General features: G+C 51.4%; 3 protein-coding genes across 8 annotated transcripts in view; 2 read left to right on the forward strand and 1 right to left on the reverse strand.

Annotated features, from left to right (window-relative positions):
• Positions 1–718, forward strand: part of PIEZO1 (piezo type mechanosensitive ion channel component 1 (Er blood group)) — a 171625-nt gene extending 170907 nt beyond the window's left edge. For both annotated transcript variants that reach the window (XM_074286205.1, XM_074286204.1), the window contains one exon: positions 1–718. In XM_074286205.1, the coding sequence (XP_074142306.1) occupies positions 1–250 (250 nt within the window). In that variant the 3' untranslated portion in view covers positions 251–718.
• On the reverse strand, positions 657–16843 carry CTU2 (cytosolic thiouridylase subunit 2). 2 transcript variants are annotated; one of them, XM_074286206.1, is made up of 15 exons: positions 16693–16843; positions 12354–12428; positions 7528–7606; positions 7034–7093; positions 5851–5911; positions 5017–5126; positions 4466–4764; positions 4204–4339; positions 3002–3133; positions 2397–2488; positions 2090–2193; positions 1841–2000; positions 1619–1685; positions 1425–1483; positions 657–1092 (listed from the first exon to the last, which is right to left on the reverse strand). In XM_074286206.1, exons 1-15 carry the CDS (start codon positions 16761–16763, stop codon positions 1020–1022), a joined length of 1578 nt encoding a protein of 525 aa, XP_074142307.1. In that variant the 5' UTR covers positions 16764–16843; the 3' UTR covers positions 657–1019. The 2 variants fall into 2 exon arrangements, with proteins under 2 accessions (XP_074142307.1, XP_074142308.1); XM_074286207.1 differs by lacking the exon at positions 16693–16843 and adding an exon at positions 15303–15971.
• RNF166 (ring finger protein 166) overlaps positions 15957–26888 on the forward strand; it is a 13825-nt gene continuing 2893 nt past the window's right edge. For 2 of the 4 annotated variants that reach the window (XM_074286210.1, XM_074286209.1), the window contains exons 1-5: positions 16304–16533; positions 23143–23299; positions 25163–25275; positions 26309–26423; positions 26676–26783. In XM_074286210.1, coding sequence (XP_074142311.1) covers positions 23207–23299; positions 25163–25275; positions 26309–26423; positions 26676–26783 — 429 coding nt within the window. In that variant the 5' untranslated portion in view covers positions 16304–16533; positions 23143–23206. Of the gene's footprint in view, positions 16106–16303; positions 16534–16930; positions 17244–23142; positions 23300–25162; positions 25276–26308; positions 26424–26675; positions 26784–26888 lie in introns of those variants that run through there. The other 2 variants (XM_074286211.1, XM_074286208.1) reach the window with 2 other exon arrangements.

Here is a 26888-nt window from a genome sequence, read left to right on the forward strand (position 1 = left end):
AATCATGGGGCTGTACGTGTCCATAGTGCTGGTGATCGGAAAGTTTGTCCGCGGCTTCTTCAGCGAGATCTCGCACTCCATCATGTTCGAGGAGCTGCCCTGCGTGGACCGCATCCTGAAGCTCTGCCAGGACATCTTCCTGGTGCGCGAGACCCAGGAGCTGGAGCTGGAGGAAGAGCTGTATGCCAAGCTCATCTTCCTCTACCGCTCCCCGGAGACCATGATCAAGTGGACCCGTGAGAAGGACTAGAAGCTCCCCAGGCTCTCCTCCCCAGCCGGGGGAGGCCGGACCAGGAAGCAGGCCCGGGAGGCTCGGACTTCGGGGGCAGGGCCCATCCGGAGCGCTCCGCAGGGGCTCATGCTGCCCCCCACGGCTGCTACCTGCACCTGAGCAAGCCCGCCCAGGCCTGGGCCCCGGACTGCCCACTTTGGACGGGAGGCGGGCGGCCTCGCCCCAGGGACACGGGCCCTCCTGCAGGCTGCCGAGCCGCAGAGCCCCAGGCTGTCTGTGTGGAGCCGGGGCTCCCGCCGGGGCCCGCTCAGGGTGCTCTGCCCACCCCGTGTCCTGGCTCCAGCCCGAGGGTTGAGCTGTGCACCTGACCCCAGGCCCATCCAGGCCGCGGAGGGCCCTGGGCCCGCCCACACGTACTGTAGAGTTTTCTAATTAAAAACGATTTATTTATACAGATGGACAATTAAATGGCGAGTTGTGGCCTCACCTCCTGGCTCGGTCCCTTCGCTCTCTTAGCTGACGCACCCCGAGCTGTTGGGACGAGGGGCGCATCGGGGGGATACCCACGGCCCCCAGCAGCCGGGCCCAGGAGCACTGGTCAGAAGCAGCAGGGGGCCCTCGGGGGGCACGGCCTCCTGTGGAGGGGGGAGCCGGCCACAACGGGGCTGAGATCAGGAAGGGTCTGTAAGGCCTGGGGCCGGGGATGGCGAGCCCGGGAGCAGCTTCTGGCCTCCCAGGTCTCCCAGGGTTCCAGAGCGGAGTCCTGGCCTCCAGCAGCTCTGTCCGTTCAGTTCCCATCTGGATCTTCCCCTTCACTCTCCTCAAACAAGAATTCTTGGATCTCCTGCTTTACCCAGGCCCTGAGGCAAAACCGTGGGCGTTAGGGGCCCCTTTGGGGCTTCCCCAGGAGCAGGGCTCACACCAAGAGGCCCCTTCCTCGAGACCTGCTCCAGCCGGAGCCTGGGGGCCCGGAGCTGGGCGGGGCCCTCCTAACCATCTGATCTGGGCTCGGCCCCTGTGGTCACAGGACTTAGTTCCCCAATTCTGAAAAAGCAACGGCTGGAGAGCAGGAAAGGGAAGGCAGGGCTAGGAAGGGTTTGCCCTCCCCGCCTTATCCCAAGACCCGGCGCCACCATTAACCGTGCTGGGAAGGCATCCACATAGGGACCCCCCAAACCACAATGGGCCTCACCTCTGCCTCCGGCGCTGGGCCTCCGTCAGGATGTAAGGAGGAAGGGGCTCCAGGAAAGGCTGCAAGGAAGGTCCCCCCAAGCCCCCAGACATTAGCAGCGCCGTGACCATCTGTTCCCTTGGGACAGGGACCTCCCCCGTCCTCCCTCGGGTCTCCCCTCTCCGCCAGGGACAAAGACTGGCAGCCCGGCTCACCACGTCCTTCATGTTCACCCGGCAGCTGTAGCACAGCTGCTCGATGAAGCTGGCTCTGGGCTCCTCCCTGCAGGGTGGGGAGAAAACGTGGGCCCGTTGCCTGGCTTCTCCCACTGCTCTCTGGGGAAAAGCAGACCCCGGGGGAAGGAGGCTCCCGAACCCCAACACCTGGGGCCCAGCTGGCTGGGGCGCCGCCACGTTCCTCTGGGGGCCGGCTCTCACCTCCCGGGTGCTGGCCGTGGGCCTCGGCAACAGGCCCGCAAAGGCTCAGTCCCCCTGGCGCAGCAAGGCCTTCCAGGAGCCCCTGGGGGCGGGGCAGGGGCGGGGGCGGGTTTCTGGGAGAGATGCTCCGAAGTCTGGGCTCCGAAGGCGGTGGCGCTGTCTGCAAAGCAGAGGGTGACACTCCCGGTGGGCGCCGGCTCCCCACGACGGCCCAGATTCAGGGTCACCAGGTCCAGGGAGGACACCCACCTGCGCTGTCGATGTCCAGAGTGCACATGCAGAGGAGGCAACGGGCGGTCATGGGGCCGGCGGCACCCCCGTTCCGGGGAGCCTTCACCAGCTTCTCACTGGTCCTAGGACCGCGGCGGGGGGAGGGGGAGAGGAGAGGGCAGTCAGGTGGCTATGGCCTGGCTCGGGGAGGCAGATACCCTCAGGAGGGGCGGAGGGTCCCCATGTTCTTGTTAGGTCAGGGCCCTCCCCCAGGGCTCTGCGCCCCAGCCCGCCCCGATCGGCCTGCGGCCGGCCTCGCACCCTGTCCCGTAGCCCCACGCCAGACCTGTACACAGTGCTGATGGTGGAAGGGAACTGGGCCTGTAATCGGAGGATGAAGCTCTCCATCAGCCGGTGGATACTTGCCTTTTCTGGGGCCTGGGGAGGCAGGCACAGAGTGGGGCTGGGGCTGGGCCTGAGCTTCTACCCCCCCCCAAAGCAGGCCTCTAAGTCCTCCTCGATGGGCACATGGGAAAACTAACTCTCCTGCACCCCTGCCTTTGTGGCCCTGGCCCATAATGGGGTGACCCCCCCAAAGTCCAGTGGGGTCGGGGGATCTTCAGGAAGTCTGGAGTTTCTCAGCACTCCCAGAGCTGCTCTGCCATAAATGTGACCGGGGGATGCGGAGCCCCACTTGTCCATATTGGGGGGGGGGGGGTACATGCACGTGCACTCTCGGCCTGCACAATAAGAGCCGCCAGCACGGAGATCCAGGAGAGGGGGCAAGGCCCTCGGAGGCCCCCCGTCCAGCCCCCTCCTTTTGCAGAGGAGGCAGTGAGGTCGCGGGCTGGTAAGGGGCTCGGCCCCACCGCGGCACTAGGCCAGCTCTTTCCTGCCTCGCCAGGAGCGCTCCCCAAGCCGAGGACAAGCCAGTCCCTCAACCTTTCCTACCTTGGTGTCAATGGCTGGGGTGAAGACAGAGGGCACGCCAAACATCCGGTTGTAAAAGGCAATCTCCTTCAGGGTGTAGTCTCGCATGGGACGGAGCAGGACCACGTCCCCGTGCCGGTCGTCCGAGAAGCCCTACGGCCGGGGGACGAGACGTGATCCGGGCCGCCGCTCCCCCCCCCGCCCGCTCCAGGGTCCGGGGGCCATGCCCGTCCTGGAGCGCCGGCTTTCCCCACGCCCTGTAGCCGGGGCGCTAACCCGGAGGGCAGAAGCCCCTGAACCCAATTCAGCCCCACTCTGGTCCATGAAGAGCATCTCTGGGCCTTCTACAGACATGGGGAAGAACTGTTGTCCCAGGGGGTCACAAGGAGGTTGGGGAATGTGGAAGAGCCTGACAGTCACAGAAAGGAGAGAGAAAGGGGCTCGCTAAAGTGATCTCAGCAATCTAGGATCCAATTAATAATAGTAATAGCCAACATGTATAGAGCACCTACTACGTGCCAGGCACTTTGATCCTCACAATAATCCTGGACAGTAGGGGTTACTATCCCCATTTTACAGATGAGGAAACTGAGGCAGACAGTTACTACCGGTCACTGTTTTAGGGAGCTCTTGACCTGGAGCTCATGAACTTGTTTCTAAGAAAATCCTGATAACTATTTCTATCGAATCGTTTCCTCTGTAATCCCCGATATTTTCTCTTGGGGAGCTCCGGTCCTGCAGGCTGTCTGTTTCAGGAGCACCGTGCTGGTGCATCCCAGTGAATTAAGGAAAGGTCACTCCACCCCAGAGGAGCAGAGACTTCCCAGCGTCTACTACAAGTGGCTCTTCAAGGAACAAGAGCCCCCCAGTACCAGGCCTGAGCATGGCTTCCTCTGGATCATGGAGGGGCACAAGGCCCCACTCAGAAGCTGCCTCAGCTCCCAGGGAGTAACTAAGGGAGGGGAGGCTCCGGGCACCCTCACCCAGGGCAGCCCCGGTGTTTCTAGGGGTTATTAGCCCAGAGGACCCGGCCCTGGGACAGTAGCGCAGCAGGTGCGCCCCTTCCTGCACTGACCGCCGACCGGGGGCCCAGCCTGAGAAGCCACAGAACGATCCTTTCGCCTCAGAGACTCGACCACAGACTACCATGACATCGAATGTATGATGGCCCTCCCACTCTTAGCAGTACCCCTAGGACCCACCCACCTCTTGCCAGGGCTTACTGTGTCCCAGGCGAGGAAAGCCCCTCTCCCCAGTGCCAAATTGGTCATGAGTTTGATGGCCAGGCGGGTACAGCTGTCACCCAGCATCACCTTGGAGTAGCCGTGCAGCCGAGCCGTGTGCAGGAGCAGGTGGGCCCTGCAAAGAGAGCGTGGCCCAGGAGGGGCCGGGCCCGGGAGGGGCAGATGAAGCCGCTGCTCTGGATCGGCTCCGACGTCCCGCCCCCCCAAGCCGCCAGGCCAGGGGCAGGCAGGGCGGGCTCACCGGAGGGTCTGCAGGAGCTCCTCTTTGGCAGTCAGAGTCTTCACGGAGTTGAAGAGAGTCATTAAAGCCGTGCTCTGGGCCGGTCTGGGGAGGCCGTCGCCAGTGACTTCCTCTGGACCCACAGGGTCCCGCGTGCTAAGGCGTCTCAGCTCGTCGCTCAGGATGGCTTCCCAACCCCCTTCCTCTGGCAGTCTCTGCTGCTGCTGGATAAAGCCATCCACGGCTTCCTTGTAGGTATTCTCCGGCTCTTGGAGGTCCTGGGAGATGGGCTGCAGGACTGACGCGGGTAAGTTAAAAACCTGCAGGGACATTGGGAACAAGAGGCCACAGGGAAGCTGCTGGATCTGATACCCTCAGCCATGGGCACATCACACCAGGGGCAACGGCGCTCGAGTTCCCAGGGTCGCCTCATCAAGTATCACAAACTGGTGCCAGGGTGCAGCTGGTTTGCCAGCGCCCGTGGACAAAAAGAAATCCCTTTCCCCAGGGTAACATTCTGGGCTAGACCCCAGGTTCCTGCAGGTTCCATGACCCCAGGTGGAACTTCCTACCTCTTCTAAGGAGACGATGTGATATGGGAAGCCGACCGTCTGCAGGATCAACTTCATCTCCGCCACGGTCTTTGCTCTCTCCTCCGGGCTTTGCCCACAAACTGCTCCCTCTGGGAAAAAAGGAAGCAAAGTGCCACAGGTTTCTGGCTGGAGAAGCAAGAAGAGAAACCCCCCCGTGGGGTGGCCCTCACCACCCCCCATCCAAAGTAAGGCACAGGAGTCAGAAAGGCTCCACCCCAGAACCACAGAGGACCAAAGAGCCCCAGGGGGCCACATTTCTAGCACAGGTTGGGAGCAAAAGACCTGACCTCATGTTGATAAATTTAGCAAAGACTGGTGTTTATGAGGACAAGAGTCTGCAACTTCCTGACCAAAAACCCCAGGTTGCCATTGAAGCCTTCAACCCTCTAAAGAGCTGAGCCCTGAAAAACTCCTAAGCAGCCGAACTTCTTGCTAAAAATCATCAAAAGTTCTAATAGAACTTTTATATAATAATGGGAACTCTGAAGGACAAAAGGACCCTCACTATTTCAGGCATCAGCAGAGCCACTTGGCTGGTCTGGAGATAATAAAGATAACGGCACTCCCTCATACAGATGGTTTACACTTTTCAAAGGCTCTTTTGATCCTCTCAGAACTCCTGGAAGGAAGCTAGGTCAAGAGGAAATGGAGACAGGGAGGGACGTGATCTGCCCAAAGTCACTTGGCTAGTGACACCATTTACAATGTCACGCTGACTAGCATTCACTACCGCCTCGACCTGGACATGCGATGCTCTGACCTCGCTGCTGGCAGCCGGAGCGGGACTGGGCCTGTGGGTTTCCCACAACTTACCGTCGACATAGACAACGCCCGGCACAAAGCGTAGCCTTTTTGCAGACTCTCGGCTCAAACCCTGAAAACAAACCACACACACACACACACACACACACACAGTACTTAGCTGAGGTATCAAACAGTGAACACTGCCCTCTCTGCCCACTACTTTTTCTGGATTCAGTGCCTGCCATGAAAAAACCATAATCTAGGATGACTGGGAAGCCTTTCCAGATCCTCCCGGGTCAGGCTCACCTCCTGCAGCAGATGTCCCTGCCATAGACCAGGGATGCTCCCCTCCCTCAGTCTGTGTTAAGACAGCCGACGCCACAACCCATCCCTCAGCCCTCAGCCCAAGCAGTATGTGGAGCTTGTGAACTGCAGCCCGAGAGCTACAATGGTCCCGTGACCACACCTGTCACTGAAATTTCTTAAGACCATTCTTCTGTATGTTTCCCTTCTGTGACCACCACCTCAGTAAAGCCCAGGGCAGGAGAGGTTGATCATAGGGAGAAGATGTGGATGGCAGGGCAAAAGTAACCCCAGAAGTGAGCTCTGACTTAGGTGAAAATGTAACAGATATGACCTTCCCTCCCCTCTCTGATAAGGAAATAAAAAAACCAATAAAATAATCAAATGGCTGAGGAGACAGTGTAAGCGTCTAGGCTGTGGTCAGAAGTTACTTTGAGCAAGGGATCAAGGCTGAGGAGCTCCAGGATCTGTTCATGTTTAGCAAATTTGCAAACTGAGGTAAAAAAAAAAAAAAAAAAAAAAAAAGTGGGATCTGACAGCAAATTCCAGGCTTTTTCTCTGCCTCTGAAGAAGTTAAGTGTGAGCTGAACTCAAGTTTTGTCCAAAGATCAAGGAAAAAAGTACAGCTTCCATCCTGGTCAAATGGCACATTGCCAGCTGCACAGCTGGCTGGATGCCAACACCAAGAGGGAAGCCGAAGCGCATGAGACAAGAGGAAACTTGGAAGCTGTGGGACCTCTCAGGTACCTCAGGTACAGAAAGTGTTTGATCTGGGTCAGAGGAGGGAGCTCTCCAATCATTTATCCACAAAGTCAGAGAGAATCAGTTCCCACCAACATCACTAACTTCAGTGAAATCTCGGAAGGATGAGGGATTCCTTCCAAGTCCCCTCCATTTTACCCTTAGAGGAAAGTGGCGAGGTTATGAAAGTAAGACACTGTGAAAATACCTCTTGGACTTGCCAGATCATTGAGCTGGATGAGGGACCACCAGACCATGCAAGAAGGACCTGAAAAAGGAATGGAGAGGCATCAGGTTTTACACATTAAGTTCAGCCACTGACCTTAAAAGGAAGCTTAGCTCCTTCCCATACAATTAGAGCAATGAGCATGAACGAAAGATTTCTTTACCCTGGAAAGGACAGTGTAGACAGGGGTCTTTGTGGACCTCAGAGTCTCCTTTCTCCTTAGCACACACAAATATCAAACACAATAGAAATATTGTACAATATTGATGTCTGAGAATAGGACCTAGCTTATAGGGTATTAACAGAATAATAGTCATGTTTCAGGGAATGGAACTGAACCAACCCAAGAAATCCTGAGCTTCCTTACATCAGGATGCCAGAATTTTGTGATCTGCCCTAGACCATCTTGGCCTCCCACTCCCCGATCTAGGCCATCAATGAGTTGGTGAATTCACGTCCACATACATGGAAAGTACCTTTTCTCCTGGGAAGATGAGTCGATTCTTTCCTAGCATTGCTCGGAACTTATGAATATAATAGGCTTTGAAACAGTCTCTAGAAAATAAAATATTAATGGGTGTCACACAAATTTCATCAAACTTGTTGACTCTGGCACCAGGCTCATGCCATTCAGAGTTTTACGATGGGCTCCTTCAGTCCCAACTGCTCATTTCACAAAACTCCATTGAGCAGAGTGCTATTCCCACAAAACTTTAAGTCTAAGGGGTTGAGTTAGTAAAAAGTGGATGTGTCCTCCATGACATTCTAGCTTCTTGCCTTTGTCCAAACCATTTCCCCTTGCCTTAAAATGCTCCTTAACATTCTTCTCTTGGAATCCTGGCTCACATTACATATCAATTCAGTATGTGGCTTGACTGATTCTCGGTTGATAGAGCTGTTCCCCTAGAAATTACTTTGTATTTATTTTCTATATATTTACTTTTCTATGTATTACAATCTATGTATCAATAACCTAGTAAAATGTTTCTTGAGGAAGAAAAAAAATAAAAAGTGGATGTGTTTAGAGCAGAGGTTCTCAGAGAGGGTGAAGGGTCAGGCTATCTCTAGGCCTGAATTCCATGGCATTTTCCTAAGACAACTTTCACTCTTCAGAGGAACTACCATCTTGCTATTATGTTGTAAATCTAGAATCAAAATCCCACAAAGGCCCAATGGTTTCCTTCAAATTACAATCAAAATCCCACCTTCTAAAGGCTTTTATAAATCCTCCTTAACTCTAGTGCCTTTCTCTGCCAGTGATTTCCATTTATCCATCTATGGCTTGTTTGCACATGATTATTTGTATTAAACTGTGAACTCTACTAGGTCAGGGAATGAATTTTACCTTTCTTTGTAATCCCAGAGTTTACACAGAACTTGGCACATAGACCTTTGGCAAATGTTTATTGACTGACAAATCAAGATCCCATTTTCCCAACAGGGAAAAAACCCTACAAAAGTATTCTAGAGATTCCATAGGAAGAAATTCCATTTCTGTATAGTGTCAGAGTAAAAAGAGGAAACTCTTTAACAAGGTAGGTTTGGGGATATGGTCTACAATCTACCACTATCGTTGGGTTTGGTCCAATTTAAATACACCAAGAAGAGATTATCTTTTTGGAACTGAATCTGCTTTAGAGCTGGCTCTTTCCTTCTCTTCGACAAGTATTCAAATGAACAAATATGAAAGATAAAGGATTATTTTCCAAAGGATAAGTGATCAAAGACATATACAATGAATTTTTAAGAGAAATGTAAACTAATGGCAACCATGTGAAAAACCAAATCACTATGAGTAAAGAGAAAAGCAAATTGAAACAACTCTGCCACTTCATCAAACACAGCAAATTGACAAAAGATAGATGGAGATAATGAATGTTGTAGAGGTTGTGGAAGGTCAGGCCCACCTAATACATAGTATTGTGAGGTGTGAATGGATCCAGCCATTCTGGAAAGCTATTTGGAACCATATCATCCAAAATGACTAAAATGGCCACTGACTCAAGAGATGCCCTGCCAAGCAAAGAGGTCAAAGGAGAAAAGAAAAGTACCATGTGATTCAAAATATTCATAGCTTCAAAGTTTGTAGTCATGAACCAAAATCAGAAAAAAAGTTGGGGTCAACTGGCTAAACTATAGGACAAACTGCAATGGAAAACTGATTATTTGTGCTCAGAAACGGCAAACACAAGAGTTCAGAGACACAAAAGCAGAACTATATAACAAAAGGTAAACTGTTTTTCTTTCTTTCTTTGATAATCTTTATAAGGAAGACTGACTCTGGATATCAGAACGGAATGGGAAAACAAAGCCCTCAATACAAAAATTTAAAAAGAAATATATCAATTTGAATGGGTTCCAAGTGTCCTCTCTCTCAAGCTGGGCTTTTACTAGGAAATTACCAGATTTCAGTGATTGTCTTACTTGTAAAGTCAAATGATTAGCTATTTCTGGAGTCCAGGCTTTAACCTCTCCTGAGCTGTAACCATCATTTGTAAAATGGGAATAACCGTCTCCCCTGAAAGGCTGTTGTGCACAAAGCACCACAAGGTTGAGTGTATCCTCTGCTGTACTTGGGTGGGTCTGGGATCTCATCAATCAGGGATGCAGACTCTCTGAGACTCCTCCCAGTGCATCCCCGGGAGCCACCAAATGGTCAGAGGGCCTTCCTCCTCTCTAGGCCATCGCTAGGACACCAGAGGAGGTCTACATCACCACACCATCCTTGGACTTCTTTGTTCTTAGGATAAAGGACTTCCTCATCAGTTACAAGGCAAATCTTCCCAAACCCACTAAGAGCCAATCCACTGACCTCTCTTTTTCCAAGCCAGTGGTGCTCCACACACCTGTGCCTGGCACAGAGTAGACTTTGAATAAATACTTGCTGACTGATTACTATGTGGCAACCCCAGTAAAATGTCAGAACTGAAAAGATGGGTCTTTGCTTTTCAAGGAAAGCCTGGAGTCCGTATAAGAGGTTTGCATCTATTTTTTATTATTGGTTAATTTTCCAAATTTACTTAAATTCATCACCGGTTTCAGATAATTTAACTAATAATTATCTTTATGCTACTTCATGATTATTATTTGGTCTCTAAAGTCTCTAGATGTTCTAAAATTCTCTAAGTTTTAATATATTTAGTGAAGAAGGACTATAACTCATTGTCCAGATTTACTGCCTGCCTCTAATATAGCAGAGAACTGGAAAACAGGATTACCTTTAAAAAAAAAAAAAAAAAAAAACTATATAATCTACTTAGTTCCACTAATCTTTTTATGAGTATGTTCTAGCAAGCAAAGAGCACGATTTCTGAATCCCTGCTTCAAAATCCTGACTCATCAGAGAGAGTGCCAGACCTAAAAATAACTTCTAATGCTCATGATAACCCTGAGAATATGCCTTTCACCCTAACAACTCCTCTGCTGCTGGGGTGGCCTTCACAAAATTGGCACGGCCTTCCCAGAAGGGGTATGCTCCTTTGACACAAATACTTCCCTGGAGACCATGCCTATCCACAGATCACTGACTAGCTCAATGACCTCTCAAAAAACCAGTTTGCATTTTTCCTGATCCACAAAAGTTTACCTACCAAAAAACTTTAATTTTTAAAAACCTTATTCCTTGATTAAGTATCCATTCCTTCATTCTGCAGAATGGTTTGTTAGGAAGCCATGCTGCTGGTCTGCCTTGGCTATTTCCCATGTACTTCTATCTCTTCTCTTCAGACTTTTCTTCAGACCTAATACACTTTAGGCCTCCAACTTTCTGACACACTTGCCATGTAATGCTACATACTATGGCTAATGGTGAAGAATTCCAAAATGGCAACAACCATTTGAAAAATATTGTAACTCATTAATAATAAAAGTCGTGCAAAGAAAAAGCACTCAGAGATTCCCCCTCACATCACCAGACTAACAAAGAGGTTATAAGAAGAACACAGCAAATGCTGGAAGGTCTGCAGCAAGGCAGGCTGTGTAGCCCAATGGGTAGAACAGTGAAATGGTCTGGCCCCCCAGGAACCCTGAATACCTCTCTCTAATACTGCTGTAAGGAATGTAGCACATGAGGCCTGAGGACACAGGGCAAAGGCCCATGGGTACAAAAAAAGAGTGGAGAACTAGAAACATCATTTAGGGATAGTTGAACAAACTGTAGACTATGAATTGTAATAGAATCTTATTCTGACATAAAAGCCAAATAGGATGGAATAAGAGAAACATGGAAAGACTTGAATAAACTGATACACAACGAAATAAACAGGATTAGTCGATCAACTTATGTGATAACTGTGGCGATTATATGAGAGAAAAAAAACTTCACAAGACTTCAGAACTCTGGTCAATCATGGCTTCAAAAGACAGATAAAACAGAGGGAGGCAGAGCACAGAATGAGACACATTCTCAGACACGGTCGGGGGTATCTCCTTTGGCTGACGATTCGAGTTTCTTACAAGGAAGGGTTTCTACTTGGTAAGGAGAGTGGGAAGTGAGTTAGGGAGTGCAGACAGAGACATGAGAAATCAAAAATATTAATGAGACTTTTCTTTTATGTGCAGAAGAGGATACAGAGAAATTCTGTTATATTATTAAACTACACACACACATAATACAGGTTCAGTTTCTCTTGTGATTCTTTCTTCTATTTTCCTTTGTATTTGGATATGTTTCTGTTTGCTGAAGGTCAAGTTCAAAATTTTAAAATAGTGAAATTTCAAAATAAAAATGTGCTAGATTTGGAGTCATAGGACCTTGATCCAAATTCTGGCTTTTGTGACCTGGGAGAATGCACTTAACTGAAAGCCTCAGTTTCCTCAGCAGTTATACTGGCTATGCTCTATCTAGGCTGGCTTAGAGGCTCCCCAAGCCCCATTTGCTCCTCTAGGACTAGCACAGAATTCATTAAGTCCTAATTGTATATTTGTGGAACAAAAACAGTAGATGCTATGGAAATTGTTATCTAGGACACACTCTCCAAAAGACAACTCCACTGGAGTCTTCCCTGGAGGCTGGAGGCCTGGGGAATAGTCCCAGGGCTCTTGGGCCCTTTTATTCCAATCAAGTACACCTCCCTTTTTTAATACCAAAAGCAAGATTTCTTTCAAGCCCACCCTCCAGTCTTGGATGTCTCCCACCCTTAGGCCAAGTACAGAACAGGAAAACCAGCAGTAGTGAAAAGGTAAGTCCTGATAACTGTTATCTTAGAAGTCAGCATCACAAGCACAAAAAGAAACTTCAGCAACTAAAAAGAGCCTCCAGCTCTTAAGAGGTCTCTTCCCACACAAGGTACCACATACTCACTTGCAGAAAGCATCTCCCGCCCGGATGATCAAGACAGGCAAACCTTCCTTGCATTTCATGCATTTCTGCTCACAGCTGAAACAAAGCAAAAACAAACAATAAAAGTATATGAAGATGGCCTGGTTATGGCTTTAAAAGTAAATGTGTAGCAATATCATATCATTAAGAACCACTTTCTCCAGAAAAAAAGAACATGAAATACTAAGTCAACAAAGATCTAGTCAATCCCCTGGGTTCACAGGGTCATCAGTATCGACCAGAACAAGTAATCTGGACTTCGGCCACTAAAAAGACTCTGGGAAACTCAATTCACCAGAGGGGTGGGGGATGGGAAAAACTTTCCCCCTTACTGCACCATGGGGAGAGCTTCACTGCTCTATGAGGGGAGCTGCTCTCTCCACATTCTCAGACTCCTAACTAACACATCACTGTTGCTCTTCCCTTTAAGGGTACCTAGAATGGTGTGTGTGTGGGGGGGGAAGAAACACTGCTGGATTTGAGGAATTGAGTCCCGACTAATTAGCTGTGTAACCCTGGTTAGGCTACATCCTCTCTGAGCCAATTTCCTCATCTCTAAAAAGGAAATAATAAGATCAGACCCAAGAGTACATAATAGTGACTACAGCAGTCATGATGAAAAAAATTCACTCAAGTTAAACTCTGACCACTTAAAAAGCCAATGAAAGTCTCAAAGATCTGAAAGCACACCTCAGCCACAGACAGGGAGCAAACTTCCAAGCCCAAATCCTATATAGTCTATAAGGAATTAGACATTTTTGCATAATTTTTAAAAGTCACAAGTGAGATTTCAATAGGAGCTGGGGAAATTAAAATGACAATGAAATAAAGACAGAAGTCAGTAATAAAATGTAATAAAAATAGATACTAATAGCTACCTACCTTATAAAAAATAGGGTAATGTACATAAAGGCCCACGATATAAAAAAGTGAACTATTATTTCCTAATCTTATTAATTCAAGAGTGAGACTGATAAGTTTCTTTAAGGAAATGTCCAAGGAGCCAGACTAGTCTTTGTCCAGTACCTTGTATACAACAGGCACCAAATAAATGTTTCTTGAATTGTTACAGAAGCCCAGAAAAGTGGGGGCTCCACAGAACACAGACGGGCACGAAACAAAGAGAAGCTTTAGCCCCAAAGAAAACAAGCACGGCTGGGCACTGGGGAGCACAGTCCTGGAGGAGGCAGGCAGGGGAGGTGTTTTGGTGCTCATGGGAAATCTGGCAACAGGAGCGAAGGGATCTTCTAATCCATTATCCTTATTTTACAGAAAGAAACAGACCCCAGAGGCCAAGAGCCCTTTTTGGTTCCTGTCTCTCCCTAGTCAATTCACAAGATAATTATTTACTAAGCCGTGATAGACAATAATGGAAAGAAGTTTGGATTTGGAATCAAGAGGACCTGGCTCTGCTTCCTACTACCTGTGTAACCATTTCATTCCCTTAAGTCTCAGTTTACCTGTCTGTAAAATGAGGAAACTGGATAGGATTCAAAGTAATCAAACTAGATCCCCTGGAGAGCCTGGTGAAGCCCACGGGCTCTTCTCAAAACAATGTTTTTAAATGCACACAATAAGATACTGGGGATTATAAGTTATCACAAGGTTTTGAACAGGATCACAGATGCTCTGAAGTCTTTCCACAAAATCCTGGTTAAGAAGCCCTGGACTCAGTGATATAAAAACCTTTCATCACTCAATAGTTTGTCTTCTACTCGCTACTTCAGCAGTTTCTAAACTGGTGCGGAATCCAACAATGGGACGGGCGTCTGGGCTGGGCTCAAACCCAAGTCCTAGCACCCAGTCCCTGCTCTTTCTACTTGACTAACGCTTCTCAGGGATTCTTAAACTTTTCCCACTCCTTTCCTGAAAAATTTCTACGTGACTTTGGGTCTACAGGTACGTAACATCGGCATACAGATCACCCCTGACAGTGAGTCATAATCCTGCCACGTCCACATTCAGTCTGAGACCCACATGGGCTTGTGTGAGGCAGCTGAAGGAGCTGGGACTTTAGTCACGGGCCTCTCCAACCAGGCTAACGTATACGAAACAGAAACTCGTGCTCTGACGGTGCTTTTTTAGAGTGGAACATCAACGCCCAGACCTGCAGCAAGTGTCCGAGGACTTGGAGTTAGGAGGAGCTTAAAATCTGGCTCTAGGCTTCATTTTAAAGAAGAGGAAATTCAGGCCCAGAGATCCGCGGTCAGTCCTCCGGGTCACGCGGCTACAGTAAGTGGCAGCCAGGAACTCGGTCGTTCTCTGCCCAGCCCCCATCACCCGGCCCGTGGAAGGGGCATCCCTAAGAGTGCAGGACTTGCCAGGGAGGGTCTCACTCTAGATCTCATCACTCACAATTATCCAAGTCCTTGAGAGTGAAATCCTCCCTCTCCTACCCTTTCTGGGGCCTCACCTCCAGCCCCCATCTATGTTCTTAGTGCAGCTTCCCTCTCCTGGAGCAAATCACTTCCGGTCTGTCCTCTCCTGGTCTTGACCCCAAGTGACCAGATGACATCTGGGACGTCCTCTCCCTCCCAATCCCTGGCCCAGGCCCTAGGCACCCGGCCACCATCCATACTGTCTGCCATCCTCAGGCTGTGGAACACTTCAGGAAGGGGAGGGTCTCTTCTCGGCTCCCGTATTCTCGGGGGTGAAAGGGCTTGTCGGGGTCAGACAGCCATGTATCGGAGGTCCTCGTGGCTCTATCACCTGCCTCACCTGACAGGGTGGCGGCTCCTGCCAGATGTGCGGGCACTCCCCCAGAGCCCCACCCCTCCCAACCGCTCTGTAGCGCCCTCATTCCCTGCTGCTCTGCTCCAGCCTGCACTGGTCTCCCCGGTGGCCAGGTCCGGCTCGTGGGAGGCGCTTACTCTGCAGGCCTCTCCTTCCTCGGCCCCTGCACTGTGGCTTCTGGCTGCCTTAATTACCCACCGAATCTGGTGCCCTTTCTTCACTTCTCACCAGCGTGGCTCTGGAAGCTCCTGGACAAGCCTCCTCGCACCAGGCAGGCTGCGCCCTCGGGAGGAGCCCCCAAGGCTCTTTCCTGCTGCTTTCTATGGCAAATCCCAGAGGCTCCCTGATCTGCTCCAGAAACCCCGGAACGTAAGGTGGAGAAGCATTTATTAGGGTCTCGGGCCAGTCCTGTGAGGTTGGGTGGGGACTTGGTTCTCGCCGAGTTATTATGAATTAACATGGAGAAACAAACTGGAAAACTGGCGCCAAAGAAATGGGAGGCTGGAATGGGACAAAGGGGCGGGCCGGGGCAGCAGGCGCCTCGCGCAGGGACCGGCTCTTCTTGCGGGTATCCCCAGGGTCAGTGCGGCAGGAGCTCCGCAATGAAGGCTGCGACCAGAGGCGAAAAGGGCGGGATGCAGAGTCCCGGCCGTTACAGGGGACTCGGGGCAGGGACTCCAGCTCCGGGACAGGAAGCCAAAGACTAGCGGGGCTTCTCCACTCGGACACCGGGAACCGAAGTAAAACTCCTCCCGGGTCCATCCGGGAAGATGCAGCGCTTCTCCCAGTCCCGGGTCTGAGAGAGCCCAACTCCCGGGTGCCAGAGACAGCCAGTCCGTGGGGGCGCTCTGCAGCCCCACGAGGGCGGGCCTGTGCCGGAGGGGGCCGGCCTGCCCCCCCACCCCCGCTCTCCCCCACCGCAGCAGGGAGTACTTCTAATTAGAGGCACAGCCACCACGTCTGCCAGAGAGGGAGATGACTCTTCCGCCTCAGTAGTGCAGGTAAGTGATGTTTACACAACAGCTAGTCAATTACGAGGCCAAGCTGGATGCCGCGCATCTTCTCCGAGGCAACTTCAAAGGGAGCAGGGGCTGAGAGGCTGGGGAAGGTGGATGCGGACGGGAGCCACGCCCCCCAAAGGCCCCCTGCTGAGCGGGAAGGGGGGGGGGGAAGCAGCACTCCCGGAACTGGCCCGAACCAGGCGTGCGGATAGTATCCCTTCGGACTCGGAAACAGCTCGGCCCCGCCGAGGACAGAGGACCTAGCGTCAGAGGCCTGGCTAAGATGAGGCGTGGGGTGCGGAAGCCGGGTTCAAGCCCCGCCTCCTCGTCTGACTGACAAGTCACTCTCCTCCCCGGTTCCGCCTTCCCAGGTGCGGGCAGGGCCTCTCGCCCAGTGCTCAGCCGTGTAAGGCCGAACGTTTCCGCCGGTAAGGGGGTGGGGAGGGGAGAGGGGCCTCTCCCCCAGAAAGAGGCGGGGTCGCACTCCGGGACCATCCTTCCTCTCCCTTCCCCCTCCCCGCCCAGCCCCACCGCTGGGCTAGGAGGTGTTTTTTCGAGGGAGGACCCGCGTCTTGCCCCCTTCTTACCCGCGCCAGGGCAGCTTCGGCTGGAGCTCGGCCGGTCCGGGCCCCCCGTAGTCCTCGCCCACCTGACACATGGTTCCGCCAGGCCCGACTACACCTAGACTCCCTGCTACCGGCTCGCGACGGGGGTGAGAGGGGCGGGCGCGCCGGTGACGTCACGCAGCGCCGCCGCACCTCCGAAGTCGCGGGGTGATGACGCGCCCTCCGGCGGCGCCGCGAGATCACCTAAAGACGCGCGGGGCGGGGCGCCCGGGGCTGGAGACCGGGACCTGGACGGAGCGGGCTCCAGAGTGCGAGCTCCGGACTGGGAGCGAGCAGGGACAGTGCGGGGCCGGCGGGCAGGGCCGGGCCGGCCCCGCCATGGCGATGTTCCGCAGCCTGGTGGCGTCGGCGCAGCAGCGGCAGCACCCCCCGGCCGGGGCCCCGACCAGTGCCCCGCAGCCCCCCGCCGGGCCCGGCGCGGGCGGCGACAACGGCCTGGAGGCCCAGTACAGCTGCCCCATCTGCCTGGAGGTGTTCCACCGGCCCGTGGCCATCGGCAGCTGCGGGCACACGTGAGAGCCGGGCGGGCGCGGAAGGGTCCCCAGCTTCCCCTTCTGGAAAGTTGGAGACGGAGCAGAGCGTCTCACTCCTGCCTCCCTCCCCTCGGTTCTGGCCGGAGCGGGACCTTTGCTCACTTAGGCGGCGGTGTAGCAGCAGCCGCGCCGGTGGTAGTAGTAGGAGGAGCCGTAGTAGTAGTAATCGTTGTCTACGCTTTTTTGGTTTCTCGGGAGATGGGGGGAAGGGCGGGGACTGCAACCCTCATCTCTGCAGGGAAAAGGAGAGAGCTGTGAGGGGCCGCAGGGGTTACCCCCCTCCCCCCCTCCCGCGGAGGGGGCCGGCTGGCTGTAGTCTGGCGGTGACTCCCCCTCGCCCTGCAGAAGGAGGGTTCGTGCGGTGAAAGAGACGGCCCTCCCGGGTTTCTCTCCCGAAGAGCTCAACCCCCAATGAAGCCGAGTCTGGGGGCTCTTGTACTAGGGGGCTCGGGCTGCCCCGCCCCCTGAGGCTTCCTGGTTTCTGGCTGTCCCGGAGGATCCGGGCGCGCGTGCCCTGGGCGTGGGGGGCAGAGCCGGGTGACCTTGCCTCAGTTTGCTGCTGTGCAGAATTCCCGTTAAGGCTTGGACAAACCGACCCCTGGGCTCCTTAGCTGAGGAAGGGGGTGCTTCCGTCAGTGGGGAGCGAGACAGCTTGCACAGGCGGGCGCTGCGCTTTGGGAGGCTTTGCAAACGGGAGTTTCCCCCGGCTGTGCTCGAGAGCGGGGCCAGAGCCGCTGTTTCTGCAGCGGCGGGTGCGTGGCTGCCGCCCAAGCGGCTGCAGTGCTGACCGCGCTCGGAGTCCCTCCTACAGAGAAGCTCCGGCTGGGCCTCCGTGCTACTTTTAAACAGTGTTTTCTCCTGTGCTGCCGAGGGAGTCCGGGAGTCCCTGGTGCGCTTGCTCGGCTCCTATATTTAGAGCCGCCCCCCTCCCCGCGTGATTCGTGAATTTAACTTCACTTGTGATGGGCTCTCAGTGCGGGCTCCAGCTTAGAGAGAGAGCGCACGTGGGAATGTTTTCTTACTGAAGAAAGCATTTGAGTTGTCAGTATCTTCTGCAGCCTAGCGAGACTTCCGTACCCTTCACTGCTCCTTGGGTCCCCCTGATTCTTAGTCATCAGAGAGCATCTGGGTCAGTTTTCTTTTCATCTCTCCAGGGCCTTCCTCAAACGCCAAAAATGTAATCAGTTACAAAATCCTTCTATTCTGTGGGTCTCCGAGTCAGTTACAAAATCCATTCTGCAGGTCTCCGAGTCAGTTACAAAATCCTTCCATTCTGCAGGTCTCCGAGTCAGTTACAGCTTCTTGGGATACTTTCCCGCCCCTCCTTCCCACATCTGGTGGGGGTTCGAGGGCTTGTTTTGCAAAAAGAATCCACCCCAAATGTTCACAGGACCGCTTATGACAGAGAACTCTGAGCACACGTTGATTTGATCAGGCGACTTGACTGGAACATGGCGATTGTCATTTTGGTCAAAAACAAGGGCAATGACTTGATTTTGTCGTAGTCAGGAAAACTTGAATTCAAGTCTGAACTCAGACGTTGTAGCTGAAGGACCCCAGGCAAGTCCCTTAAGTCTGTTCACTTGATCCACTAAAGAAAACCCACTCCCCGGGGCCTTGCTCAGAAAATCTCATGGACAGCTCGGTCCATGCGGTCGCAGAGAATTGGGTCCGACTCGGGAGAAAAACCCCAAGCACCTGCTGAGAAGAGAAAACTAGTTGAGAACCAAGCAAGCTTTAAGCTCAGAACAACCAAGCCTGCAGTAACTGCCTCTCTTCATCACACACAAATGTGGACACAAAAGCCCACAATAGATCACCTCACGTGGTCTCATCCTCAGTCCTCACTCTCTCACGGGTGGGAGGATTTGCCACTGATTCAGAACTGAAAGTCCCATTTCCAATTCCTAATTCTCATTCTTTGGGGGCATAGGAGCCTGTCTGGGACGGGTGGCCAGAGCAGTCCATTTTGGGGGTGGTTGGGCAAAGAGGAGTGTTTTGGCATCTGTTTCTTTCTCTTCCCACCTAATCTATACCTTTTGCAACTTTGTTCTCCCTTGCCCCATTACTCCAGAATATGCCCAGTCCCAGTTATTTGTAAAAGTAGTTATGAGGGACGTCAACAAGCACCCCAGAGAGTCCAAAACAGGCATTTGTATGCTATTGGCCATCAGCTTAAGGGTCAAAGGAAGCCTTTGGGTTAAATTGTGAAGGGAGCAGAAAGGGGAAGGAGGCAGAGGCCTCCTGGTACGAGGAGGAATCAGGGTCCTACGCGGGACTGCTCTCCCTGCACCACTCACTGTTTTGCCCATTGGATTGTAAGCATCTTGAAGACCAGGACTCTTCTACTTGTATCTACAGTAAAAGATAGGTGCCTGGCACTTGGCAAAATGCTTTAACTGGCTGCCTGTCATCAAACATTAACTGAAATAGAGACAGAGGCCCCTGGTGAGTGCTGGGGGGAAGGGGTGCCCCATCTCTGCTGCTGGCAGGAGCAGTCATTTCCAGGCTGGAGTCCCTGAGGCACCACAGAGTAAGGAACCAGATTCTTTCCCAGCTGCAGAGGGAGGCTAGTGAGTATCACAGCCCTAGTGGCAGATTTGACCCATTTTGAATGGTCCTTGTGTTAAGTGAAATAAGTCAAGTGGACTTGAAAAGTTGAGATGTTCTCCTCCCCCATAGGTTACCTTTAGTTAGAGATCACCCTGCCCATCCCCAGAGCAAGCTTGCAGAATCCTTTTTTTCTGTTAAGTGAGTTTGATAGTGCAAATATTATCAGCCCCATATCCTAGTAAGGAATCTGCCCTTGCCCATCCACGGCCAGCTCCTCAGTGCCTAAAGCATGATTTCATCCTGGATCTGTTCACTCTAAGCTTTGGCTCCAGCCATGAATTGCAATCTTTTAAATAGCCCTCTTATTGGGGCTGAAGCCCCAAGTGGGGAGTGGAGGGTCATTCTGGGCCCTAGGTTGGCCCCCTCTTGGACTCTGCTTCCAAGTCTAACTTGATCCCCAACCTAGATGATTAATACAGCCCAAGAAGCCGTTTGTCACCAGGACGGGTTCTGGTGGGATTTTCTAATACGGGACGCCATTGCTGCACGAGTGTGTGCACTTGGATCTGAGAAGGTATCAGCCCCTGAAACCTGTATCAGGAGCATCAGGACACCCTGTTCTGCATAACTCCCCAGGGAATCTGACACAGCAAAATAGCCAGAAGTGCAGCCCAAAGTCTCCCCCACAGCCCCTTCCCCCTCTGTCCCTCCCACACAAAATCCCTAAATTGGTTTTTATTCTTAGCCTTGTCCAGTATAATTGATATTTATCAAGTGTTTAGCCCAGGGGCTGCTTCCTTTCCCTGCCCCTCATTTAAAAGGCCTAAGTTCAGGTTTTGACCCTTTTAAGGCCCATAGCAAGATTTTTCTTAGATGGCATGGCCTGGCTGGAAGCTCGATCCGGCTCCTTTCTCTTCCTCTTTCTTGGGTTGTGCCATGTTTCCCCTTTGGCCTGGCCAGCTGGCATGGGGTTTGGGGGCTGGGTTGGGGTACCTTCCTGTGGCTGTCCAAAGTGAGTGGGCCCAGCCCTTGGAGTTTGGCAGCGGGGTGGAGGGGGCTTCTGGGTGGGGACGATGCACACGCACCCCCACATCTCCCCTCCAGTGACAAACAGTGTCACCCTCAAGCCCACGAGCCCCACCCTGTGAAAATAACAACTGTTCTGAACATGCTTCTCCCGAGTGGGAAGTAATTGTAAATACCAGCTGGAGGGAGGACGGGGTATGTGTGTGTGTGAGAGAGAGAGGCACACACACACACACACACACATGGAGAGAAGTGGAGAGAAACCTGGAATCTAAGAGAGCCCTTGGAGGCCAAATGGGGGCTGCCTGTGAATTTCCAACCTCTGGCCCTCATCCCTTACTCTTGCCTCTCTGGTGATCTAGCATGCAAGCAGGTGCCCTTTGGGTGGTGCCAGAGTCAGCTCCCCAGTCGCAATGGGGCTCCTTGCCCTCACTTAGAAGCCACAGAACCTGGGACCCACTGGATGCCAGCTTGTCCCAGCTGTCCCGGATGGACAGGAGGTGGCTTGCTGTCTTGGGAGGCTCACATCGCTCCTCCCCTCCCCTCAGCCCTCAATAGACCCTTCCTGGCAGAACTGCCCACCGACCAGGCAGCATTGGGCCTTAATCTCCCATTCTAACTTCTCCCAAGCCTCCTGGCCCCCATTCTTCTGCCCTGTGTTTAGTCTGAGCTGGGTGCGCATTAAGATGCCTCCTTCCTGTGGGGCCCTCTTAAGGAGGGAGGTAGAAGGATCTTGTGTTAGGGGCAGGCAGTCTTCCCGTCTTCTCTTTTGGGCTTTCAGAGTCCTTGGGGCTGCTTTACTTACTTCTGGTGGAGCCATCCTTGGGAGGGGGTGGAACCCACTCTCACCCCTGCCCCATGATCAGATTTTCCTGGGAATTGAAGCTAGCCTGGAGGAAGGGGGGAGAGGAGGGAAAATCGAGGAAGATGGGGAGGACAGGCTGGGGTGTCTCTGGTTTTTCTCTCATTTGCTTACAAAAGGTGGTGAGTGGCCTGATGGTGATCCCTTTGTTCCCAGTAGGGGCCATACTCCTCCCTTCCCTCCTTGTTGGGTGTTAGTTCTGGATGGTTCTTTACCTTCCAATCCAGTCCTGATTCTCTAGAGAAAGAAATCAAGATGAAGTGACTTGGCCATGGCCAATGATAATTATTCACGCAGCTTTGTGATGTTTGCAAACACTCCAGAAATTATATTCCTTAGGGAAGCAACCAGTAGAGAGGTAGAGGTTGAGGGTCAGAGAGAGTACGCTAGTGTTTAACTCCTCAAGCCAACACTTCTAAGATTTTTGTTCTCCAGACCACTCTCCACTCTTAAAAATAATATTGAGGACCCCAAAGAGCTTTTGTTTACATGTTGTCTATCAGGAATCACCAAATCAGAAATAAAAACTGTTAAGCTATGTGCTGATTCATTTAAAAATTAAAAACTCATTATGTTTGCAGCAGTTTTTTTTTTTTTCCCCCATGAAAAATACATTTTAAAAGTTAGAATGGCATTGTTTACATGTTGTAATCTCCTTAATTTCGGGCTTAATAGGAGACAGCTGGATTTTCATCTGTTTCTGTTAATCTGTTGGGATAATGTTATTTTGATTGAAGTATTAAAAAATCCAACTTTACATCCTTATGTAATTGGAAAAAGGACTATTTTACTAGGCAAATAATATCTTGGTATTACTATTATTATAATAGTTTTGTCCTTACATAACTTATGAAAAGGTCTCAGGACTCCCGGGGGTCCCATACTGTTGACTGAAATATCCACAGATAATTGGAAATCTCAAGTGTTTTTGTATATACCTTTAGGCAGGTTAGGTAGCATCATACCCATTTTCAGGTGAACCAACTGAGGCTCGGAGGGGTCAGTTAATTTACCCAAGATTACACAATGAGTTGTTGGGGGGGGTTTTGGTGAGGCAGGTGGGGTTAAGTGACTTGCCCAGGGTCACACAGTAAGTGTGAAGTGCCTGAGGCCAGACCAAACTTCAGGTCCTTCCGGACTATGGGGCTGGTTTCTGTCCGCTGCCATCCAGCTGCCCCCACGCAGTAAATGTGATGGTTAAAGCTAAGGCCTCTGGCATACGGCCATTCTTTGTGCGTTCTGCCAAAGAAACAGAAGTGAATCATTGCCACACATAGGATGAGCCCATGATGAGCAGGGCAGCCTTGTCCTTGCCTCATTGAGATCACTGACCAGAGAGTGAGGGGGGAAGGGTGTCAGGGGTCCCAGCCGTAGCTGCCCAGGACAGAGCCTCTTTCCCTGCTCCCAGATGGGCTCAGGAGTTGTGTTTCTTTGTAGATTCTGTGGGGAGTGTTTGCAGCCATGTCTCCAGGTGCCATCTCCACTCTGCCCACTCTGCCGAATGCCCTTTGACCCAAAGAAAGTGGATAAAGCCTCCAATGTGGAAAAGCAGCTGTCATCTTACAAGGCTCCATGCCGGGGCTGCAGCAAGAAGGTAACTTCCAGGGGAAGCCTTCACGGACCCATTCTCTCAGCCTGTGGGGAGTGGTAAGCGAGCTCCCACATCACTTGGAGAGTTTTGTTTCTGCCTTTGATGGCATGATGAGTGGGTGGGCTTTCTCTTACAAACTTTTGCTTCTCTGGAGAAATAATTTTTTCAGGCTCTATCAAGCCCCTGTCCTGTCAAGCTTTCTAGATCTAGAGAATGTCCTGAGTTGGTTAGCCAGCTGATACAGTCTGGAAATCAGTTTGTGACAGTGACTGCTTCAATAGAGCTGAGAACCAGGGGCAGAAAGCTTCATGGTTCCCAGCTAACCTTATAGGGGGGAGTGTAGTTTATTCCATGATCGTGAGTAAACAAAAATAGGTCCTTATTACTTAGGGTTTAAAAGGGACAACACAATGGAATGGAAAAGCATGTATGAAATACCTGCTGTGTGCCCAGCACTTTGCTGAAGATCTTCTAGAAAAGCCAAGACTGTCTTTTCTTAAGGATCTCCTAGTACACTAGACAATAGCTCCAGATCAGATAGTAAGGGCCACCATTTTATTTTACTTAATTTTAGATAGCATTTTAAAAACTTTTCCTGCAGTTACATGTAAACAACTTTTTTTCGGCATTATACATGTACTTTTTTTTTTGTTTTTTTTTTTTCATATTTCCTTATGAATCCTGTTGGGAGGGGAAAACAGAACAAAAGGGAAAACCACAAGAGAAGGGAAATTAAAAGAAAAAGGGGGGGGAAAGTGAACATAGCATGTGGTTTATATTCAGTCTCCATAGTTTTCTCTTTGAATGCGGATGGTATTTTCCATCTAAAGTTTATTGGGATTGCTTTGGATCACTGAACCGCTGAGAAGAAACAAGTCTTTCAGTTAATCATCACCCAATCTTGCTGATGCCGTGTACATTGTTTTCTTGGTTCTGCTTGTTTCTCTCAGCATCAGTTCATGTAAATCTTTCCAGGCCTTTCTAAAACCATCCTGCTCAGCATTTCTTACAGAACAATAATATTCCACATTTATGTATCATAACTTATTCAGCCATTCCCCAACTAATGGGCATCTGCTCAGTTTCCAATTCTTTGCCATTATAAAAAGCTGCTTGCACATAGGAGTCTTTTTCCTTCTTCTCTGATTTCCTTGGGATACAGACCCAGTAAAGACACTCCTGTCACCTGTCTTCTCTCTTTCCTCCCTTATCTGGTTAGTTAGCTGTGTTTTCCACTCTATTAATAGAGAATTGGTTCCTGATTAGTTTTTGCTTCCTCTCTAGCCTTCCAAATCACAGTAAAAAAAAAGTATACCTGAGGCACCAGACTTTCCAGAATGTCCCTCTGTTCCCAAGAGACCTGCAGGAGCTCCCTGTGGCCTCTACACTTTGTCACTTAGCTCTCTAGTCTTAGTCTCCTAAATCAAGACTCTCCCTTGATCTGCCCCAGAGCAATGTCAGCTCCTAGGACCTCCACAAGTCTGACTAACTAGAAACTGCAGTATCCCGGGTACCCCCGTCATCCTTTTTGGATCACTCTCCATTAGCTATATCCAAAAACTTACCTTGAACGTTGTACATATTTTGAACAAAAACAGCTTCTTTAGTGTTTCTCCCCATCCCCTTTGCCTTTCTAGTTGCTCTTCCCTGAGCTTGGTCTGCCTTTGTCACCGCTCCTTCGAGGTGGTCACCAGAGCCGTGGATCCACTTCACGCTGCCATTGTGCTTAGAGGCTGTCTAAGTTTATCTTTCAGTGGCAGCTTCTGCATAGGAGTGAAATCACCTTTTGTGTTCCCTTTTGGTGAACGTGGCACACTGGTTCTGGCTCTGGCGGCCTGCGACGCCTCCTGTCCTTTGCTCCCTTAGGTGACTCTTGCAAAGATGAGATCACACATTTCTTCCTGCATGAAGATCCAGGAGCAGATGGCCAGCTGTCCCAAGTTTGTCCCTGTAGTGCCGACGTCCCAGCCCATTCCCTGGTGAGTCGCCCCAACTGGGCTTTCGATTTCCCTTTGTGATGTGGATCCCAGTGGTCCCTTAGGGAAAGACGGGGAGGTAAATGACAGGACCTGGGTCTGCAGGGCTAAATTCTTGATCTGGTGGTTCTGAGCTCTTCCCTTAAAACAAGTCTTGAGATTAGAAACCCTGCTCTCCAGTCAGTCTGCCTTGTGCTTTTGACTCAGAGCCTTAGTTTTTCCTTTTTTCCCATGGGGGCAATGACAACTTGGTGCATACATTATAAAATTGTGAAGGGAGCCCTTTATGTGAGTTATTGTTAATTCTGAATCTGAGGCTGATCAGTGCCTACGAGGGCAAGGAAAACAGCCACATGGTCATGCAATATTGCTGTTATTAAAAGAATGGCTGAGAGGGACCATTTGGGCCTGGCTAGTAAATACTTAGGCTACCATATGGGGCAGCAAGTGGGAGTTCCCCTTTTTTTGGCTCTTTAGAATATGAGCTGGGCCCAGTCCTAAGGGATGAACAGCTTAAGAGGGTAAGAGTTATACTTGTTAATTGAGGCTTGATAGAGAAGGCAAGAGAAGCCAGGAGGAGCTGTTCTTAGGAGAAGGTTTCCCAGAGCAGGAGGCCACTCAGGATCCAGCAGGCCGGTCTTCGTCTTCCGAGGAGAGGCGTTTATTTCCCCTAATCCCTCAGCATAGGTGGTTCTGGTTTCTGCCTGGTTAGCTGGGGAGGGGCAGCATCATTAGCGGCCCCTGCAAAGAAGGGTGTTTGGGAGCCTTGGAAAGCCCTAGGGAGCCTTGGGAAAGAAGGCAGAGGAGCAGGATCCAATGGCATCTGTTCCCAGAGAAGAGGAGGCCCTTGTGAAATGAGCCATGGGCCAGAGGCTGGGCAGGCAGCTGGGAGAGGCCATGGGACAGGCCCTCTGATGGGGAAGTTGCTGGATGTTGACAAGAATGTTCAGGGGAGGATCTCTGATAGCAGCCCAGTCTTCTGGACTTCTAGCTGGGCTTGTCGCATCCTTAACTCCCTCTCCTCCCTGCTGCTCAGCAACATCCCAAACAGATCCACCTTTGTCTGTCCCTATTGTGGAGCCCGAAATCTGGACCAGCAGGAGTTGGTGAAGCACTGTATGGAGAACCACCGCAGTGACCCCAACCGAGTGGTGAGTGGGCAGTGTGCCAAGCGCAGAATGCCAAGGGGCAAAAGCAGTCCCTAAGCCTCTCATTGGCAGGGGAGGAGCTTGCCATCAGGGGGGGCCTTCTTGTTGGCTTGTCTACATGTGGGGGAGAGGGGCACGGGGACCCTTTGGGGGCAGCTTTTGTGGAGCTTGCCTGGAAGTTTCTCGCAGGGGGCACAGCAAAGGGGCTCTGCCCCCCCCCCCCTTTCCCCTCAGTCCTCACCTGCTCTGTTTCAGGTCTGTCCAATCTGCTCCGCCATGCCCTGGGGGGACCCCAGCTACAAGAGTGCCAACTTTCTGCAGCACCTCCTCCATCGACACAAATTCTCCTATGACACCTTTGTGGTGAGTGCCTTTGGGCCCCCATGGGGGGTGAGTCAGGAAACATGAAGCACCTACTGTGTGCCAGCACTGTGCGGAGCTGGGACACAACGAGACAGATTGATCTCT

Source organism: Sminthopsis crassicaudata, chromosome 2 (genome assembly GCF_048593235.1).
Source record: "Sminthopsis crassicaudata isolate SCR6 chromosome 2, ASM4859323v1, whole genome shotgun sequence".
In the NCBI taxonomy this organism is placed as follows: domain Eukaryota; kingdom Metazoa; phylum Chordata; class Mammalia; order Dasyuromorphia; family Dasyuridae; genus Sminthopsis; species Sminthopsis crassicaudata.

What these genes read in the sequence shown, in the direction of transcription:
- CTU2 (XM_074286206.1), bottom strand. Translation starts at nt 16,763, where the DNA reads ATGTGTCAGGTGGGCGAGGACTACGGGGGGCCCGGACCGGCCGAGCTC. An exon ending in CCGAAGCTGCCCTGGCGCGG is followed by an intron (nt 12,429 to 16,692) that starts GTAAGAAGGGGG and finishes GCTTTGTTTCAG; the next exon opens with CTGTGAGCAGAAATGCATGA. An exon ending in TGATCTGGCAAGTCCAAGAG is followed by an intron (nt 5,912 to 7,033) that starts GTATTTTCACAG and finishes GTTTGTTTTCAG; the next exon opens with GGTTTGAGCCGAGAGTCTGC.